The following is a 21702-nucleotide window of genomic DNA, read 5'->3' on the forward strand; positions in this document are numbered from 1 at the left end:
AGCAGAGACCCCGCGGCCGGGCCGAGACCCCGCGGAACGGGAACGGGAACGGGCCAAGAGCAGCGGCAGCGGGACCAGGCACTGATATGACTCCGCCCAGCCCACACGTGACCGCGGCGGCGTTGCTGGGGCGGGGCCTCACCGCGCAGGCGCCGTGGGGAGGGCGTGCCCTACCGCAGGGCCCGCCCCCGCAGGTGACGCCACCGCGCGCGCCCGCCCCACCTCTCGCGCGACGTCACGCGGCCGGGCCGGGCGGTGGCGGCGCGCGGGGATGGAGCGGCCGCCGCTCGGCCGGTGAGTGACCGACGGACCGCGGGATCGGGAACGGAGAGGGAACGGGATCGGGAACGGGGCGGGAGAACACCCAGAACCGAGGGACGGGGCGAGGGGACCCCGCCCGACCGGCCCCGCGTGCGCCCATCGCGAGCGCCCATCGCCAGCGCCTCATCCACCCCCAGACCCGTCGCTCGGCCGGGCTGTCTCTCGCCGTCCCCGCTCCTGCGGCCGGTTTAGGACTCTCTGTCCAGGTCGCGGCCCCGCCGGCCCGCTCACCCCGTTCCGGGCCGTCGTCCGGGACGCAGGGCCCGGGCTTCGCGGGGAGATGTCCGGCCTGGCGGTGGCGAGCGGCGCCCTCGGCCCCTGCCGTGGCCCCCGCGATCGCCCCGATCCCCGCGGCCCCCACAGCCCCCCGGGCCTCCCGGGGGCGGCCCCACGCACGTGTGGCCTGTGCCGGAGGTTCGCGAGGCACCGCCTCGGCCCTCGCTCTGGTTTGGGGCGGGCTGAGGCGTGTGTTCGCTTCACTGATTCCTGCTCGCCTTGGCTGTCTGATGAGATGGTTAAGACACGAATTATTTCATGGCGGGCTCAGAATTTGCCGGCTTAAAAGCAGATTGTCAGTGATAGGCCTTTAAAGTAAAGAGCTTAAGGGGTAAAGCAGCAGCTTCGAAGCTTTATGAGTGCCAAAATTCACGAGACTTGGAGCTGACGCTGTGTTTGTGACTTGTGTGCAGCTGCTGTCACTGGAGACACGGAAGTACCTGGTGTGCATTAGTGACAAATGCGGTGGCCAGCAAAACTCCCATGGTGGGTGGAGGCATCGCTTTCACTAAAAAAATCTATCAATAGGGAAACTTAATGAGGCTTCTTGGTGGGTAGGAGGTGTAAAGGTCTGAACTGAAGGTACAAAGATCTGAGTTGAAGGCTAGGGGAAGGGGAGACAGAAGAGGGTAATGGAACTCCCACTGCATCAGTAAAAGTGTCCATCATCCACAAACCTTAAAATCAGGTGTTTCTGCAGATTGGAAACCTTTAGTAACAGCATACTGGTGTGGTCACTGAAGTAGTGATGCCTTGATTTGAGCCAGTGCCACTGGGTTCTCCTCAGCCCAGGGAGTAAGTGCTGCTGTCCCTGTTGTTCACCACTGACTCTGTTTTACTCAAGATTAACGTGTGGCAGGTGACTCCATTTTTGGTCATGATCCTTTTCTTAGGGTAAATTCTTGGTCCATCTGGAAGTGTCTAGAGGCAAGGAAGGCCTGGTGAGTACTCACTGGAAGGGATGTTTTTGTCTTGGTCCTGGGAGAGCTCTTCCCTCTCTTGTCCGGGGACAGTGGTGCTCCCCAGCTTGCAGGGCTTGCGCTGCTCAGCAGCTCTGCAGCCACATAGGGTTCTGGCACCGAATGAACAAGTTTGTTGTAGCTTTGTATACACTGTGTCCAGTTCTTTTGCCTGATAAACCCACCCAGCTGATCTGGAAGCCATCCAAAGTATGGAAGCAAACTGAAGATGGAGAAAGATCTACTTTGTGTGGAATTTGCTTTAGAAAGAAATTGGAACTTCAGGTTTCCATGAAGTCTGGGGTTTCCCTCCTCCATTTACCACATAAAATTTACCACATTTACCACATTGCTGAGTTTGGTTTTCCAAGCAGTACTGTGTCATAGTTTGAGCTGTCTCGCATCTTATTTAATCACAGCTGAAGTTCCTGTAATTAAAGCCTATGTCTAATTCAGATACAAAATGGAAGTCGTTGGAAGTCTACAGATTTTGTTTCCCTGTGTTTAGAGCGGTGCGTTCTGCAGGAAATGGGTTGTATGTAGTGAGTCAGCTCCTCCACTGCATGGGTGAATGGCCTGTGCCTGACTGTGAGCTAGCAACTGTGGCTGCTCTGGAGTCGGGCAAACCTTGTGTAGTGTTTTCTCTGGTCTTTCTGAGAATTGTTTTGAACCATTCAGAAAGACTTGGTGTGATAATATCTTGGGCTTGGTTTCTAGGAATTTTTGCTTAGAGCTCTGGAGGAGGAGTCTTCCCTTTCCACTGGCTTCCCCAGCACGTTTACTGGTGTGGCATGTTCTCCTCAGGTGGTTCTGTAGCTGTCTGTCTGCCAGTGAGAGCTGGGTTTTGGCACCTGAATTCACCAAGTGCAAGGTGTTTCTCAGGTGAGCTGGCTGGTTGGCTGCCTCTTGATAGACCTGGAGTCTCCTCACCCCTGAAATAGAGGGAGTGGGTTTTGCTGTCCCCTAAGGCCTGATGAAGGCTGGTTGCTGTAGCATACTGAATGCTGTTTGGCACAGAGGTTGTGCACTCTCCATGAGGGATGGAGCTCCTGTGGACTTGAGCTCTCTGGCGCCAGGAACAGGATGGTCTCTCAACAGCGAGACTTGTAAAAATGGTGTGTAGGCAATGAACCCTGGGTGGCCCAGGTGACATCAAGAAGTCCCTTCCAAGGTCAGCAAATCTGTGAACTCAGCACAATGTTTCCTAGAGGATAAACTGACATCCCTAGAAAGAGTGAAGATGGCTGAATGAAAAGGAACATGAAGGTGGCAGTCTAAACATGCATTGTCTGCACTTCTAGAAACTCAGTATTCTGCTGTGATTAAATACTGAAAATACTTAACTCCCCTAAGCAGTTGAGACCCTGGATATTGTTACAGGACGATGATAGCTGACCAAGCTGATTGTTTGGTGTTGAATTTAAGCTCCTAATTCTCAAAATTATTCTTCCAGCCAAGCTGTTAAGGAAAAAAGAAAGAAGACAACTAATTGTGTAGAGTTAAATATATTTTTGCAAAATGTAATGTCTTTGTACTTTCAGAAACATTTAATGGTAATGTAGATCTAGTTGACCCTTTTTATTTATAAACTCATGTACCAAAAATACAAAACACTTCTACCAAAATAAGATTGAGAACTTTGATTTGGAAGCTAGATCTGACACACCATGTGAAATGCAAGCACAGAACAGGAGGTCTCTGCCCCAAAAATGTTTACGTTTTATTAACTTAAATCCAGACCTGAAAAATTCAGAAGTTTGCCAACACTCCGGAACATTTATGCCATGCACGTACCCCCCGCCAAGTATGTACTTTATGTGTATGCTGTGTTGGGGCTTCCATCACACTCTGTGTTGGTCCCCATTTTGGACAGTGGCTTAATTCTTTAGTCTGACACTGGTCACACAGGCACTCTTGTGGCAAAATACTCAGTGAACATCAAGGCATTTGGTGAGCTGGGAAAGTTTGTCTGACTCAGGGCAATCTGTGATGTGATATAGTGTTGCGTGCTCTGATATGATCAAACTTTATTTGAATGCTTAGAGGATTTCCCTCCTTGAGATAATTTATTAGGTTAAAATAGTCAGAGTATGAGGTAACTTCAGAGGCTGCTTCTGATTTTAAATACATCAAAGCTAGCAGAAACCCAGTTTTTCAAATGAGTTAATTCTTTCTCTGAAGGGGACTCTGAATATGTGTGCTGTTTTATTGTTTATCAGGTATTAATGGCGTTTCTTATTATGCTTGTTAATTTTGGCAGGTCTTTCTCCTCTACAAAGAAGCTTTGTTGCCAAGACTTACTCTGAAAATGACCCAGAGTACCTACTGCAGATGCCTGCAAGTGTAGAAGCTGATAAATCATATCTTCTTCCCTCCCCTGACTTACCTGTTTCCTCTGGAATTTATACTTCTAAATTTTTTTAAAGTTAAATGTCTGTTGATGGCATTTGAATTACCACTGTGAGCATACTTATGCAAAGAGACAAGCTATCCTGAGCACTTTTGAGGTATGTATGCCTTCTGTGACTTAGAACACATGGAAGAGGAAGCCATCTGATTAGGGCAAAGAGAGTTCTAGGTGTACATATTCTAGATTTAGGCTGATGTGCACTGTTTTGCATGGTTTTAGCAGCAGAATATACATATACATAGTGAGGCTGTAGGAGCACCAGCTGGCATTGTATGGAGGGTGACCTTGGTTGAACCTACTTTGGGAGTACTCAAAAGATTGTATTTAGAAAAGCTATATCCACTGCTACCCATTCAGTTCCTAAATACCACCACGGTCTGCAGAAATTTTCTTCTTCAAAGTGCGTGTGTCGTTGAAATGTGCCTGGGAGGCCATGGTGGTTGCTCTATTTGCCAAGGTAAAGCACTCACATGAAGTTACAGAGTATTTGCCCTGAATTTGGAAGCATCTGGCATGAAGGTTAGGAAAGAAGGATATTTTGCTTGCCTACCTGTGCATAGGTGCTGGCACAGTGGTCTCTGCTCCCAGAAAGAGGCAGTCTCATTAGACAATATGCCTGTGATGTACAAGTTACAAGCAGAGCTGGGTGGGATTTGCCTTGTTGCTGTGCACATTTGTCCCACTCAGGTAACAAGAGATGGACAGCCTTGGCTGTTTCTGCAGCATAGAAAGTAACCAGTATGCGCGGTTTTATTTTCCTTTTCCTAAAGCCTCCTTAACCTGGAATGAGGAAGCTGGCTAACTGCCTCTGTGTGGGCTTAGAAGGGGCTGGTGTGCACTGATAACATCTTTTCCTTCTGTAAACTGCTTGGACTCCTTATCCCTTCTGTGATATAGATGCCAGCGTTCCAGAGCAGTGGCAGTTTTGTCAGTTAATGGTGGGTTAGAGTGAAAGGCAGCCAAACACACACCTCTCTGGCTTCCAGAAGAGACATTCATTAGTGGGTTTAGTTTAAAAAGGAAAACTAGTTGTGCTGAAAGTAGCTACCTGACTGAATCATTCATCATGCACAGTTGCCGTACAGGATATATTTAGCAGACAACATGCATGCTTTTGTTGAAGCTCCAGTGATTCAGGCTAAGATGATGCTGGAGGGACACAAATCTGACCTACCTCCCTGTCTGGCTTAAAACAGCCTGATGGTGTTCCTGTAAGAGGAAGGCAGAATGGGCTGTGTTGCAGTGCAAGTCTGAACTGTAGTGGGCAGCGAAGCACGGTGGTTGGGAAGGGGATCCCTTACATGTGCTGAAGGAACTCATTCACCTGCAAGCAGAGCGGGGCCAGGGATTGGCATCTTGATGAGATTCTTTGTTATGAGTGGACAGAAGTTGGTGTAGCACAGTTAAAATGTGTTTCTCAGTCTGCCTGGACAGTGTTATTTGGCTGTGGCAGTGTGCAAAAGCAGCATTGGGCAGAAAGGAGAGCATTGTTTCATGTAAGCTGCTTTCATAGAAGCTGTAGGAACACACTAGGAGTGGTTTGCTGAGCTGCCCATTGCCACCTTATTGGTGCTTTATGCAGTGTACCAGGGATGTGCATTCTGCAACCCAACTTGGTGCTTTTTTTTGGTGGTATATTAGTTGTGATCTCTGTGATCCTATCAATTAATGGTGCACATTTCCCAAAAAAGCTGCCATTCTGTGAAAATAGAACAAGTCCTGCAGTATCTTTGAATACCTGTAAGAATACATAGACTGCATGTCTCCATGAGTGTATATTCCTAAACAGAGTATTAGTCTTTATTTCCTTAACTGTAAGATAATGTTGACCTACCTTTGTAAAACATTAAGTTTCATGAAAAACATAAGTGCAGTTTAATTATTCAAACTCATATAACTAAAAGTGAATTACTAAAATGTTGGATGACAAGGAGATTGAGTATAAGATAAAGTTTTCTTTTGATTTAAAGAAGTAGTCTGAAAGGTGAAATTGTGTACATTAGAGAAAGTTGCATTAAAACTGTTCTACAGGTTGTCTAAAAAGTTCAAAGAACGTTAGAGGACACTGCAGTGTTGAGATGAATGGTACTGCTGTTCATTCAGCTGGTGGGATGGTTTATGACAGGAAGTTTGCAGATACCTACTTACAGTTTTTTCAGGCATAAATTTGGCGAATTTCAGTAAATTTTGGATTTGTGTTAGCTGATGGTGTCCTTAACAAATCCCATAGTGGCCTTCGATAGTGAAGCTGTTGACTATTATTTTCCTGGAAGCCAGTTGCCATGGTGATTATCCTGAAGGCAAATATATGTGCTTTTTGTGGTTCCCAGCTTCACTAGTTTTGAGCAAAAGGACTGTGGCCTTTTCTGGGATCACTGGAAGTGCTGCACCCATAGCATTCCATGTTTGTAAATTCACTGCCCGCTGAACAAGCATTTCATGCTTTAGTGGGTCGCAGTCATAAGGGGTAGTGTGACTTGTCTGTGAGAAGCAGTGAGTGTCCTTACTGTGATCCTGAGGTTGAATAGCAGTTAAAATGGGAGAAATGAGCACAGAGCAACTTTTGGTCAGAATCTGCTAAGACTGAACTTAGCTCATTCACGCCAGTAATGGCAGACTGACTAGTAAGGCAAAATCTCTATTGGTGAAAGCCAGTCCCTCCTAGGTGCATGGGGCTGTGGTCCTTCCCTGTGGTGGCTTTCAGCTGGGGTAGCCTCTAGCTCTGGTTGCTACTGATTTATATTAAATATCCTTCTTATATTAAGGAAGATATTCTGCATATGTGAGCCTTTGCATAACAGAAGAACTTGGCTATGCATTGGGTACCTGTGAGAAGTTTTACTGCCTGGGCTGCAGAGCATCCTGTGGTAAGAGAGCAGAGACGGGGGCTGAATCGGTGGCTGCTTGCTGCTCTGCAGGGCAGTTCCTGTGCTGGTCATACTTTTGCTGTGGGAGTTAGTTCTCAGCTGGTTTGTTGTGCTGAAAGTTTTGGTTCTGGTTTACTGAAGTCCTTTAAATGCTTCTGGTGTAATTCCAGTCTGTGGGAGAAGTACAGGGTCCAGTACTGTACAATCTGTTTATTAATAATATATTAATAGGGCCAGGTGAAGAATTTTGTAGGTGATGCAAGATGGGAAGTTGATAGACCTGATGATAGTACTGCCATTCAGAGGCACCTGGATAGGCTTGAGGAATAGGCAGGCATGAACCTCATGAGGTTCAATGAAGGGAAAGAAGAAGCTCTGCACCTGGGGAGGACCCACCTGGTATAGCTGGTGTTCTGTAACCACCCGTGTACTGAAATTCCTATCATGTACCTGTACTGGGAGCCTGACCAGCTGCAAAGCTGCTCTGCAGCTAGCAAACGGGTGTTCTGGCAGAAACCCAAGTTGCACAGCAGCTCTGTAAGGAGCCATTAACTTGTGTCTTGCTTTTGGCTCTGATTATAAGCCCACACCTTCTCAGTGGTAGCTGAAATTCAGCCTTATTTAAAATAAGATTGCTCTTTTATGCTGCTTTGAGTGAAGATTTGTGGATTTTTTAATGTGGACTCTACCGTGAATGTGGGAAGAAACATGATTTTGGCTGAGGTTTTAAATGCGTGACTACTTGTTTCCCATTGGCAACAAAGTAGTCAAGCCCAATTGCTTTATACCAGATTATTGCCTCTGTGCAGCTGGATGTGGAGGTGGATATTGAAGAGCAGCATATTTGTGAGTGGCTGCTTTGCTGTGCTGGATTTGTGCAGTTTGTGTGTGTGTGTCTCTAAAATGCATTATAAGATCTAAGAGAAGAAAAGAACCGTAGATATGCACCTGTATTTTTATTGCAAAAGTCCAAAAAGTGAGCAAAGCAGGGAATTCCCAAGTCTGTGTGGTAGCAGTTGATGGATGGCTGACATGGGTCCTGTTCCAAAAGGTGCTGCTCTGAGGGGATAGGGAGTTGTGGCTGTGCTGGGCTGGTTCCTTGGCCCCTGAAAAGAGGCCTGGCAGCGTGTCTGTGTGCTGCAGGGCAGGTGCCCATGGTTCTGCTCACACGGTGTCTGTGAGGTACACAGGCCAGGCTGATGCTGTTCCTACTCGTTAGGGTACATAGGAATGCAATGATATTGTTCCTTGTCGCAAGCTCTGCTTGAGCCTACCTGGGACTAGGAGAAGTGGCTGTAATGAGTCAAGTCAAAAGCACCTTATGGATGTCTCCTGTTTCTGTTGACAGCTGATAGCAGGTTTTTAACATTGAGAACAGGTAAGAAGGTGTGGGTGGTGGTAGTCTTTTACAGATAGGTCCTCCCAGCTTCATGCAAGCTGACTGAAGGACTTCAAGCAGTGTTTGGGTAACCTGAACATCTTGTTTGTAGTCCTGCAGGGAGGAATGTGCTAATGCTTGATTAGAAAAGGCCCCGCAAACAAACTGGCCCCAGATTAAGGCCACTACTGTTATACTAATACAATTTTTTTGAAGAGTCACGCTTAAGTGAAAGCTCCCTAGACTCGCAGTCTTGAAAAAGGATCAGGAAGGAGAGTTTTCTTCTGAAGAGCAGGATGAAGCTGTCAGTGGTTGAGCAGCATCAACAGTCAGAATAGCGATGACTGTTGACTTCTGGTCAGAATTTGTCTTGCCAGATTTGTGTCACATTTTAAACAATACTGGTAGAAAGAGCTGGTTTTGAGTCATCAGGGGGACTATTTTACCACTATGTGTGAGGTTAGTTCTACTTCTTTCACGAGTCATTGTAAATATGATACTTTCCAAGGGCTAAAAGCACATGTTAAAATCACACATAGTGTGGGGTGTGGGTTGATGGTAGATATCTTTCTTTACAAGCCTGCTAATTTAACTTGTTTTAACCTCCTTACAACTGCAAGCCTGGAATAAACCTTTCTTTTAGAACTAGAGTTGCTAAATCTTGCCAGCATCTCTGCTGGCATTATCACAGATAATTCTGCTAGGAATTAAAATGAGAGGCCATCTCTTCTTTTCTTTGTATCACTAGCATGGTTAGACATCTCTCTTTAATGCCAGGAATAGGTGTGGTATAACCTTTTGTCTTCCCTTGGAAATGAAATGAAAATACCTGTATTTCCATTTTATGGTTCACTTGTTCCTGACATTTGAGTCAGCTTTGACACACAGAAGGTGGCACTGTCTCTTGGCAGACAGGCAGTGAGGAGATAAGTGCAGCTTTGATCTCTTCCCTTCGCCCCTTTCTCTCCTGAAAAGATCCTGCCGAAATTCTTGCCATGGCCTAGTACTGTTGCATTTTTCCAGAGACTGAAGAATCAGATCCAGATAATGCAGATCTTAATACGAGAAGTTAAAAGTAGGAGTGCAACTGACGACTAAAATATTTGAGATGCTTCAAGGAATTAAATCCATTCTTTTCTTTGTGGAAGACACATTGTTTTGAATATTTGCTTTACACTTCTTCAGTCTTTTCCTTTGGGGAGGAAGTTTCTCTCTTTGCAAAATGCAGTATTTGAACTGTAGAAGTGAAATCACTTGTATTCTGATGAGTCCTTGCTGAAGCTCATGCGAGTTCCTGTTTCTGCAGCTGTTATAGCCATAGCCATAGCATCAGATAGGAGGTTTTTGATAACGCCATCTGGGAGTAGTTGTGTACCCTGTCTGTCTACTTCCTCTCTTTAACCTTATTCCAAAGTTGTTATAACTGGGTCTATGGTCAGATTTGTCCCTCAGTCCCGTCTTCCTTCAAATAAGAGTTATTTTCTTTTGTATTGGTTCATATCACAGCTGTGGAAATATCTGTGCCTACAAAAGCTAAAATTGAATGCCATGCTGTGGTTCTGAAAATGAGCCCCAGGGGACAAAAGAGGTTGGAAATGTCCTAAATTGCCATTTCTGTTGTACTTCTGGTGTTGTGAAAGGACAGCTTCAGATCCCTGCTTGGACAGTGGCTGGAGATGTCCCTTCAGTGTTCTTCAGTGAAGCCCTGAGTTCAGGGCATGCACTTGGCTGAATTTTAGAACATGGTAATAGGGGTGCAACATTTTTTCCTTTTGCAAAAATCAGAGGTGTTTTAGAGGAAATTCTGCTGTTTGGCTTAACTTCAGTTTGGTTTTGAGGAAGAGTGAGTGAGGATGTCAGTTTTCTGAAACAGGCCACTAAATTAAGTGAAAGTGTCAACTGTCAGCCTTCCTGTGGCAGACCACACAGTTTTGAATTGCAGGTTTCCTCTTGAGCCTAGTAAAGCCAGCTGTCTTTATAATAATTCTTCATCCACTTTGTTTTTCTTCTAAAATCCCTGCAGACTGCACTGTTAGTGTTGTCTCCCAAATTTTAATTATGTTCACAAAAATTTCAAGAAAATATACATGATATATGTAATTGTCAATGTCAACTAATCAGAAGACTCTAGTTAAGTCTTTCTTCAACATTCACTTAGCTTTCTTGAAGCACTGTTTTTATATAATGTGATGGAAAATAGCCTATATGTAGCCTTTTCCAGAAAATAATGTTTTTAAGTGGTTTGAGTAGGTTCCAGTTACACTGCTGTACACTGTTCATAAATGAATCTGAAGCTATCAACAGGAGAAATCACGGAAGTATAGCATTAACCTTATGAGAACAAATTTTAAGTTTGGTTCTCTGCTGTAAAAGTGTCACATGACCTTTAGGCAGCTTCTTGATCTTTCTGTGGTGGGGGGGTTGCCTGAAAACTAGGGAAATAATGATAATTCAACATAATCTAGGAGCATTTGAAGGGTGAATTCACAGGCTGCTCACGTTATGGTAATATAAACCTAGAAATACTTTATGTAGCTAAGGAATTCATCAAGGATGAAATTCTGCTGAGCTGTGGAACCAGCAGCATTGCCTCACAGTCAGACTCCGTGGCACATCAGCTCTAGATGCAGCAGTGCAGTTGGGAAAGGCTTCTGATAAATAGGCAGGTCACCAGCTATAGAAATACAGCTGAAACATTTTGCTTTTGTGTTCACATGAGATTTTAACATATCACAAACACGGAATGATTATGTATTGGTACCTCTGCATAGTTAGTAATTTTGGAGAATCTTGATCTTTACTTTATAGCTTTGATTCAAACAGTGTAACCACTGAGTTACTGAATGTTCAGAGAGTGGTGGAAAAGATGTCAGGAGTAGAAAAGATGTCACTGGCAATTGGTTGTACTCCAAAGCAGCAGAACCATTTCTGAAAACCAGTCACTAAACTTTAGGCCACTTTTGAGTTATTATTACTCAAATAAACATGGAAAATTGCCTCATCTTTGGTGATGTTGTGTATGGTTCTTAGATGTGAACTTCTACTTTGCAGAAGAACCAGCAGTCTTTATTCCGCATTCAGATCAATGAACAAGCAATACTTCCTATAGGGAGGGCATCAGTAGTGTAGTGGTTGCCCACAAGTGTTATTGAAGGTACTTGATTCTGATGTAGGTGTACTCAGGAAGATGTTTATTAAAAAGAAATTGAAAGGAGAAAGGGATCTCTCACTCACTAAGGTAGTGTTTGGTATATGCTCTGTGACAATAAGTGAAGTTTTCTCTTATCTACAGAATTAGTATTTGAGCTTTCAGGAACGTAAACTGTACACATTAGTTCTGATGGCCAGCAGAACTAATAATATATTTATTAAATATAAATAATATATTTATTAAATATAAAGTTATAGGAGCTGTTTCAACAGGATGTGGATCTGAGAAGAGGCTGATGTTGAAAGATCACCTTCTGGTATGTTTGATCTGAGCATGCTGCCCTTGCGCACGTGTACCATTAATGGATATAGTAATAGAAATGGTGAACTCTTTTTGGTGTGCCAAAGCATAAAATCTGCTGATGAAACCTTTGAAGTTGCTATTTGTTAATGTGTATGGAAATGCATGGGAAAAAGTGACTGTCTCCCTCCCCACCCCTGCTTCAGAGAGGAGGGCAATAGGGGATCTGCTCTCACTCCTTTTTCCTTGTAACATACTCACCTCTAACAAACAAGTGCCTGGACTGTGTAGAGCTATTTTAGGCTTGTGAGGATTTTAGGAGAAACATTTCATGTTTCACATGGGATCACACATAATGCCATTTTTGTCCCTGAAGATCTTAAAAATCATGTAATTCATACCTAAACACACTGCCAGTCTTTTCCTCTAACAGTGCTATCAGCCATACTCCCTTTCTGGTCTTGGCCTGGGGAGGGTCTTTGTGTATCTATATCTTGTGTTTCTGGTTTTCCTTTCAGACTTCAGTAGAATTCAAAAAATATTTTCTTGGGTAAATTTTGGAGGAGGAGGATGATAAAGAATTATGTATGTAAAACTGTAGGTATCTTTTCCATTAAAGATAGTATAGTATTGTTTTCTGTTTTCTTTCTGCCTATATTCTACCATTTACCTAAGGTATTTGTATTTAATTAATTCTTGTATGTCTTCTTCCATTCTGGCCCAAATTCTCCACTCAGACTTTCTCAAAATTGTTCTATTGTAATAGCTAAATATATACATTTCTCTAGATATTGGATAGTCATGTTACTATCCTGTTTTCTTGAGTCAAATTACTCTGTTACTGGTGTCTTCCTGTTTAAATATTTTCCAGATGACAGCCCTCTTGAATTTCACACCCATTCCAGTTTCTCATGAGTTCTTTTTTCTGATAGCATTAGTTGTTAACACACCCAGAGCTTTCTCTCCTTATTTGCTCTGCTGAACAATGATGCTTTTAAAATATCTTAATCCTCCTTTGGATATAAATTGCTTGCTAGGGTTCCCAGTTCCTGTAACAGGTGGCTTTCCAGTGTGTGACTGTTGCTTCTTTAGTCTTTCTTGCTAAACTGTTTGCCTGGATACAGACTCCATTTTGGGATGGGTTTCTGAAAATAATCTGGGATTTCTCAAACTAAGCTGGGCTTTTTCTTAGCAAAAATTGCTTCTATTCTGAAACAACTGAAAAGTGCTTTTCTTTTACCAAATAGGATGAGTTGGAAGCATCTCCTTCCTAAGATCCCTGCTAACTATGATGACAAGTCTATAGTGAGCTGTTAAATTGACCTGTTTATGAAATAAAAGGAATGTGAGGATTATATAGCTAATTGTATTTCAGCATCTTTATTATTGAGGGTTCATGGTGTTCTTATGTGGCATAAGAGAAAGGTATTTGAAATACTCTATAAGAAGGTAGAATTTTTCCTGTTTCCTTTGCTTGAAAATAATTTTTCTTCCCCATTTCTTTTGTGCAGAGTTCTTGGGGTGTTCATCTGAAGAATAGTGTGCTCCCTGTTTTCAAGAGCTGGTTGAGTTAATGATCATCTTTAGAAAATCTGGGTGATCTGGCTGTGTTTCAGACTAGTCCTTGTGGCTGCCTGGAGAAGTGTGGTTGGCGTGTCTGGTCTCAGCTGTCCTCTTGTCACCTCCTAGCCAGCACCTGGCCTTTGGGTCTTTTGCAGGAATTGGCAGGCAGGAGCTGCCAGGGGACAGCAGCTGCCTGTGCAGTGAGCTGTGGCAGGTGCAGGTGTGTCCGAGTGCCCACAGCTTTTACCTCCTGTGAGGTGAACACCAGAGCCAGCTGTTTGGCCTGGGCTGGGAGCATGGAGAATGACTAAATAGGAGAGGAAAATAAAATCTACATGGTGCTGGTTGGAGCCCTAGCATCTTCCTCTGCTTTCGGCCTGTGGTGGTGGCCATAAACCCCAACATAAAATGCTCCTTCACAAGAACTTCTTGATTAACTTCATAAGATTCAGTTTTAACTTCAGTCATCCCTTCAGTTATTTGAAAGAGTTTAAAACAGGACAGCTTCCAGGGGCGCTTGCATTTCAATGGAAAAAAAATTGCTAAAAAAAAAATTAAAAGTTGGAACCATGCTCTTTCTTTGCTGTTTATGTATATCTTTCCTCTGGTTTTCAGTATTGTATCTCATACCCAATTTCTTTTGCAGTTCTGTTCAGTGGAGGGACTGCTGTGGGTCAGCCATGCTAAAGGGCATATGATGGAGGCAAGTACAAGTTTATCCTTTCACTATTATCTAATGTTGATTTTGCCAGTTTTTCCTTTTGAACTGTTTTGTTTCCCAGGGCTTCTGGGAAATAATTGCACAAATGAAGGGCTGTATTAGAATGTTCTGGGATATAATAATGTAACATCTGCTCAGTTGGCTGTATATGTAATTGTGAATTTTGTTCCTGATGTAGTGTATTCTTGTACAAATAAGAAATGTATGTTTTTGAACTTTATGGTATAAAGTATTGTTTCCTCCCACTAACAGAATATAAAAGTGGTTGTAAGTAGAGAAAACAAAAGTGGCCACAAAAGTTGAATCCTTATGAAATAAGTGTGCTAATCAATTTTGAAGATTCACAATTCTTCACACTTAGAGTATTTTTTTTTCCTCAGAAGTAGATAGTGGAACAAATAAATACTGGTAAGGACCTTCATACCAGATGTGTAATTTGCAAAGCTCATTTCATCCTATGGAAATAGAAGTAGGAGATGACTACAAAGCTCCCATTAGGAACCTCTGAGATGCTGTATAATTTCAGAAATATGTTGTAGAATACACAGGATGGTCATATCTTGTTTGTAAGCTCACTGTGGGCTGGTTTGTTTCAGGTTGGTTTGTAAACTGCCATAGGGTTAATTTAAGCGGGGTAATTTTTTCTAGCAGATAATGCGTGGAATTCCAGTTAGACTCAGGTGGTGTTCTTTAAGACCACCAGTGATAATGTTCTTTAAGCATTGCCAGTGATAATGTGAATAGAGAGCATGCAGGAGATCAAAGAGATCCTGGCTGGAGAGTTTACCCATCATCTTAGATAAGAACTGCAGTTCTTCAGTGAGTCCTGACTGAAAATAAATGCTGAGTGAATTAGCTAAAATGGAAAAGGCAGTTATGGGTCAGCTCTCAGGTTTGTATTTTATGCGCCAAATAGTTTTGGGACTCTTGCTTTTTTAGATGGTGAGTTTTGTTCACTGAGCCATTTGGTCTGTTGGTTTTTGCAATTTTTTGTCCCAAAACATAAATTGAGTGCAGTCTAACTTTCTGCAAAACCTGTTGCCTGAAGGGGAAAAAAAGATTAAGAAAGAGGAAGCCCAAAAGCCAAAGCACACTACTAGACAGAAAGGCACTTTAATTCATTTAAGATAGTGTTAAGTATGTAGGTATGTTGTTTTCTTCTGCCACACAATTGCTGCATGAATGTGGTAAATATATGTTTCTTGGATGTAGTTTATTCCTTTGCGTTTAATGTGTTATTGATTAAACTGGCCGGTATATCTACACTCAATGCTTATAGCATCTTCAAAGCACAGAGGTAAAATCCTGCATGATTCCAGTGTTCTGCTTTCTGTAAGTACTGAGTTTCTTCTTGCCTCCAACTAATAGCAGTGACACTTGAAAAAAAGAAAGAGAGGCAGCTCTTCTGATATTTTTGGATGGCAATTTGAAAAGCATTTTGGAATATCTGTTTAACCCATTGTGTTAGGTTTCAGATGCCCAGAATCTAGAGCACTTCAGTTGTAAACTCCAATGCATTCTGTTTCTGCAGCTGTTCTTGCATAGAAATGAACACTCTCAAATCCCAAATATGCTGAATTTCAAATAATTCTTTTCTAAAGCACAGACTGCTTTCTGCCAAGATTGAGGTAGACCTTTGTGAGCTGATTTCTATATTTATAGAAGCCTAATCAAAGTTTTCTCTTGCAGAAAACAATGGTCAGCTTCTGAGCATGTGATCTCATGGTGCTGATGTAAAACCCTTTCAGTTACTGTATCCTTCCTTTCTTCCTCCCTTTCTTCCCCATATCTTTGCTGACCTTCTCCCATAGTTGTTGCTATGAGCAAGTGCTGAGCTGCGCTGTTGTATAATCCAGTCCTGCCTCAGCCCAGGGAATGACTCGGGCTGAGATCTCTAAGAACAGCAGTTCCTGTGACAGAGGCTGAACTGCACATACCTGGTGCTGATCCCTTGCAGATTTGGTTGCTTAATCTACTTTTCAAAATGCATTCTTGTTTCCTGTGAGAGCTGTGGAACAAGACTATGCCAACTGAAAGCATTTCACTTGCCTGTTCTTGCTTGAAGATAGATTTTCACATCAAGTTTCCAGTGCCATCAGTGGATGCTGGCTGTAATAAGCCATTTCTCACTGTGTGGAAATGAATAACTTATTTGGAAATGTTCTGGTTTTTTGCATGTATTAAATACTGTTAAGTTAGGGCCTTAGTATCAGATCTTTGTCAAAGAGCAAAATGAATTCTGCCTAAGTGACTAACATGCTTTTCAGAAATTTAACCTCATGTTAGATGTTATTATGGGCTTGTTCTTAATAAACAAAACCCCACTGGTTTCTTCTTGCTTCTCCCCTTTTTGAACAGCATTTGTACCTTTCTTGCTTTCCTACACCCTTTGTGCTGGACTTCTCCCCCCAGGCAATGAATGACTTGTCTCACACAAGCTTGGGCTTCTGCGTACAGCCTAGATGCAACTAATGCCACGTGGAGGGGTGCTCCAAGGACTGCTACATTCTATTTTGTTAATGGCATGTTTTGCACATTGGATTTTTAACCCACACTTGCTGCATGGATGTATAATAATGACTACTCTTTTGTTTAACATTAGATAAGCATGAGATCACCGTGGCACAGCTGCATGTATAGTCACTCTTGAAGCAATTACACACCTAATTGGCTGGCAATCTTGGCATTCTCAAAATAAACACAAGCCTTTTAAAGAAAGGGGACGTATTTATGTATGAATAGTCAAATAAACTTGTTGGGTGTCATCAATGGAGCCGTCTGGCACTGAACAGTTGTCTGATGACCCTGATCCTGGAGGCAAATCCCAAGATCAAGAAACCAAAAAACAACATGAATCAGAGCAAAAATTATCCAAAATAACGCATAATGCTTTGGAGAACATTAATGTCATTGGTCAAGGCTTGAAGCACCTGTTCCAGCATCAGCGCAGGAGGTCGTCTGTTTCTCCACATGATGTCCAGCAAGCTCAGGCTGAGCTGGAGCCTGACCTGGATTTGGAAAGCCAAAGCGTCTGTGCTGAAATTGATGGTGTCTCCACCCACCCCACAGCTCTGAACCGGGTGCTTCAGCAGATCAGAGTGCCACCCAAAATGAAGAGAGGGACCAGCCTGCACAGCAGGTGGGGCAAGGGAGATGCCCCGAAAGGAAGCCCGCAGATCAACCGAAGGTCTGCTCAGGATATTCAGTCGGGTCGGCCCAGATCATCATCCACTACAGATGCTCCCACAAACTTGTCTGTGATGGAGATTGCTTCTTCTATCTATGTAGGTGGAGAAGAGGCCACAGCAGCAGCAGTAAGTTACTCAGATTTACCTTTGATCTTTATCATCTCCTTGTATGTTTTCTTAAGCCCTTTGAAATCTTGTTTTGAAAAGCAGGCTTCTTTCAGCAAATTCAAATGGTGCTGTGTTCAAAAGCTTCTTCAGCGGTGAAGCAAAGAGCTTAAAAGATGCAAGCATTAGTCATTTTCTCACATGGCAGGTGGCTGATTTTATATGTATTTGATCAGTGAAATGAGAGCTACATTTGAAACATATTAGGTTGTTTGGATGGCACACCTCTGTCAAACAAGGAGTGATAGGCTGAGCAGCAGCCAGAGTGGTCCTTCTTAGCAACTTTTAGCTAGTTCCTGCAAGAAAACCTTCCATTTACCTAGATGACTTTTTAAATTCCTCTCTTATTTTCTTTTGTATTTTATAAAAGTAAAGAGTTCTAGTGTGAGTGGATGGTGTTGTTGGTCTTTTAGGCTGTGAGAGGCTCTGGGAACATGGGCTGCAGCCTGCGCTACTGTCCAGCCCCTCAGTGCTGGGTTGCTTGTCTGTGGTTTAGATCATCCTGGCTGCTCTGCTGCTGAGGGATCACTGCTGTCTCCTTCAGTTTGTCCTGCCTGTGTGGGAAAAGCAGTGATGAAATGACAGTCTCCGTTCTGTGACACGTTCTTGCAAAGTTTGCCTATCAGCCTATTGATGATATCAAGAAGCAAACAGCATGTCTTACCATTTCTCCTCTTTCCCAGATCAATTTAGTTGAAGCATTCGTGAAGTTTGATTTTTTTTTTTTTTTGTTTGTTTGCTTTTTGGAAGACTAGCTTTCTGATTAGCTAATTTTAGTCTGTTGAGGAAACTGGTTCAGAGAGTCCTCTGAAAAACAGCCCTTAATAACAAAGGGATCTATGTGTTTCCTCTTGCAAGGAGTCTGCCTGGAGCTGTATCTGAAGCTTTTGCCTCTTGCTGACTGTTACAACAACAGAGATAGTACTGAAGTAGTTGTGAAAAGCACACACTCTCCTGGGCTGGTTAACTTTGCAGTTAGTCAAGCCATTAAAAGTTGAGAGAAAGATACCTCATAACAGCTTCAGGTTTACTTGCCTATTGCCTCTCTCTTCATTGTGAGTGAACTCAGGATCTTTGTTTCAGGAGAATTTTAGGGAAATCTGTTAGTTTTTTGAGTTTGTACCCAAATCCAGCAACAGAAGTTTATAAAGCAAGGTCTGGTTTGTTGATTTCAAACTGTCATCCCTTTACTTCATGTATGAGCAGGGAGATTGAACAGGCTGAAGCATATTAGGTAAGTAATGTGGGAATATGGGGAAAGGCCTTTTCTCCCAACTGTGCAGCTTTGTCTGATGAAATGTTTGCCTGGATTGGTGGTTTCCAAAGTGGAATGTGGGTAGGACATGGACAATGTGGGTAGGACTGGAGTGTAGGAAGGAAATATTTTTTGGTTTGTTTTTATATTTATTTTCCTTTATAGTTTGTGTTTCTATGTATGTTTTAAAATAAGCATATTATAATAGTTGAGTAGTAGATATACATAGTTTATAAATAAGCATACATGTATTGGGAGTCCATGCTCAAACATTTTGTACTGATTGAATGTGCAAAGTTTGGAAACCACTGGGGTCACGTGGCAGGAGTGACAGGAAAAATGAAGACTGTTAATCTGATAGCATTTTGCTACAGCATCTTGCAGGTGTGAGAACAGGTGTAGGAGTCACTTTTTGGCATATAAGGCCTTGTGATTAGGCGAAGCAACCACTTTGACCCTGCAGCTGCCGTTCCTCTGGAGCAGCATGTCGTTCCTGGCCTGTCAGGCCGTCGCCCCCCGGAGCCATCCTTGGTGCTGCTGGCTGTGGCAAAGGGAGAGGGGCTGCACAGGCTTTTGAGAGAGGGGGACTGGAGTCTGACAGAAGAAAACTAAATGAGAGGGGAAAGGCCACCTTTGGGGACTAAACCATGGGAGACCTCTGTGATCAGGTGACCCTTGGTGTAGAGCTTGGTGAATTTCTGGCTGCTTTATAATATTTGCACCATCTTATGACAGACAATAACAATGTATTCTGTAGGTCTAAAGTGGCACGGCCAAGGAAATACTGCTATGGAGAATGAGACATAAAAGGAGAGGGCGATGCGAGTGTCAATCCCTTGTACTGAAATCACGTTGCATGTGCCTGTTTTTCTGTTACTACCTTTTGTCTTTTAGCAGATAGTCTGTAGGAGAGGGAAGAAGGATGGGCGGGAGACTTGGACTCTTTCTTTTCCTGGGAAATTTTCGCAGGTCAGGGTGGTGTACCTCATTTACTCTCTTGAGAGCAGGTAACAGCACTGTCTCACAGTGTGGCACAGAGGTTGGAAGAGTTATTCAGTAGTTTAGTGCCTCTCAAATGTGGGGATCTCTATTTTCTCATGCCTCCAAGAGCCAGAAAGGTCAAGACTGCTGCAACATTGCTATGCAATTTGTATAATGTTGAGAGCTGTAAAAATAACATGAACTATGCTTGACTTAATTTGCACAGGAAACAACAAGTAAAAATTGAAAAATAGAAATGTTGGGGTTTTTTTAGGGAGAACAACAGAATGTTGTCTGATGTTCTGTGAAAGGCACTGTGTGTCTTTGCCATATTAACATAATATCTTGCTATTATTTCAGTCTGAGGCGTACTGTCTTGGTTATGGCATGTGTCTATACATACTGGGTTTAAAGTTTGTTGATGCCAGTTGAAGTTACAGATTAATGGGAGACAGCTTGCAGGTTAAATGCAGATGATTGTACAGCTTTAAATAATATATAGCAGCCTTTACTGAATTTTCAGTATAGAGATGCAATGCATTTGTAAATTAGCTCCATGTAAATTTTAAATCACTGATATAATTATTAGCAGAGCTTCTTGGTTTGTCAAATCAGTAAAGCATAATGCAGTCATTTGGTAAATCACCCTTATAACAGATGTCAGTGCTGTTTTCATTGGAGAAGCCAGCTTAGCATTCAGGCTGCTGTGCTGCTGGAATTTATCACTATAAATTAATGAGTTGTTAAGTTGCAAAAACTAACTCTTCATTCAACAATTTGTATTGGAAAATTATTTACAACACACTTCAAATGAGAATCAGTAAAGAGCCAGGAAAAATCTGAAATCGTTGGAGCAAACTTAAAGTTTGATGTAAATTCAAACTTTAAACACTGTCTTTAAGTTATGAGGTATTGAAGTTGTTTCACACAGTATTAGTTTAACCCTAAGTTCTCCTATTTTATTTAGCCTCACTGAGACTAGATTACATAATGAAGCTTAAGAAATAGAAATCATTTTTTTGAAGTGTCTGGCAGATAATGCTCACTCATCAGGGTTGAGAGTCCTCTGGACCCCCAGGTTCTACCAAGCCTGTATGGATTATCTCTGCATCTAACTTTCACTTAACTTTTTTTGTTGGTTTGTACTCACTTTCTCAACACTTTGCCTCTTTGTCTCCTTCAGCTTTTTGTGATGTTATCTTTTAAATAAAATTTTGACCTTTTCCTTTTAATAAAGCCACAGCAATTTCACTTCCTTGGTTTTGGTGTTTGCTGTTGACAGTGATGCTACACTGACTCACCTTCCCTCAGCAGAGAGTATTTCCTTCAAAATTATTTAAGAATTTCATAAATCCATCTATAATTAGAAAAATGTCACTGAGCTACAGCATTGATCCATCTGTTATGAACATATGGGCTATACAAGCTACAAGGAACAGAGAAACAACTCATAGAATGGAAAAGTTGTGATTTAGTTATGACAAGAACTATGTAACATAGGATTTGTAGTCAAGCAATATAACTGTTTTCTGGTTCCTGTCTTCATCATTGTTTGCTTTGCTGGTACCTCCCCGTGTCGTGACACAGCTTGTTCCCATTGGTGTTGGATGTGTGCCAGTGGTTCTGGGGCTCCTCTGCCCTGTCAGGTACCAGGTGTTGGACTGCACAGGGCTGTGCCCATGCCTTGATGTCACCTGTGTCACTGTGCTGGCGCTGCTCTTGTGGCAGGAATTCCTGCTCTCCTTTCCTTTCTTTCATTATTTTTCTCCCAATATTCAGATCTATTCAGAAAGTCAGGAAGAGTAGTGAACCTTTTGTTTGCTTCACATGCTCTGTACCTGCTCACTAGGCTGTTGTAGTGAGATGTGAAGGTCTCGGGGAGCTGCAGGCACTGCACACCCTTGTGTGCCATGCGCCCTTACTGCTTCTAAGATTTGACTGTGACTGCAGAAGGTTTTGCTATGAGTACATGAAGGAAGTCATCACACTTGGATTGCTGGATTGCCTTCATTTGTATTTTATCAGACGCTTATTTTATCAGAGCATTATTCTATATGCTTTTGTGGGTGGCGGTGAAATTGTCAGTGCTTCTTACTGGAATGACAGGAGCGTTACCTGTTGCAGAACTGTTTTGCAGGCATGGATGAGCAGGAGCCCACGTGCTTCA

General features: G+C 42.8%; 1 protein-coding gene across 2 annotated transcripts in view; it reads left to right on the plus strand.

Moving 5' to 3' along the window:
• Positions 1-219: 219 nt before the first annotated feature.
• Positions 220-21702, plus strand: part of TMCC1 (transmembrane and coiled-coil domain family 1) — a 72876-nt gene continuing 51393 nt past the window's right edge. Inside the window, exons 1-4 of one of the 2 annotated variants that reach the window (XM_058031886.1) lie at positions 220-294; positions 3817-4063; positions 13872-13928; positions 17016-17260. In XM_058031886.1, coding sequence (XP_057887869.1) covers positions 17057-17260 — 204 coding nt within the window. In that variant the 5' untranslated portion in view covers positions 220-294; positions 3817-4063; positions 13872-13928; positions 17016-17056. The other variant, XM_058031885.1, reaches the window with a different exon arrangement.

The sequence above is a fragment of the Melospiza georgiana genome, chromosome 11 (assembly GCF_028018845.1).
Source record: "Melospiza georgiana isolate bMelGeo1 chromosome 11, bMelGeo1.pri, whole genome shotgun sequence".
Taxonomy (NCBI): Eukaryota; Metazoa; Chordata; class Aves; order Passeriformes; family Passerellidae; genus Melospiza; species Melospiza georgiana.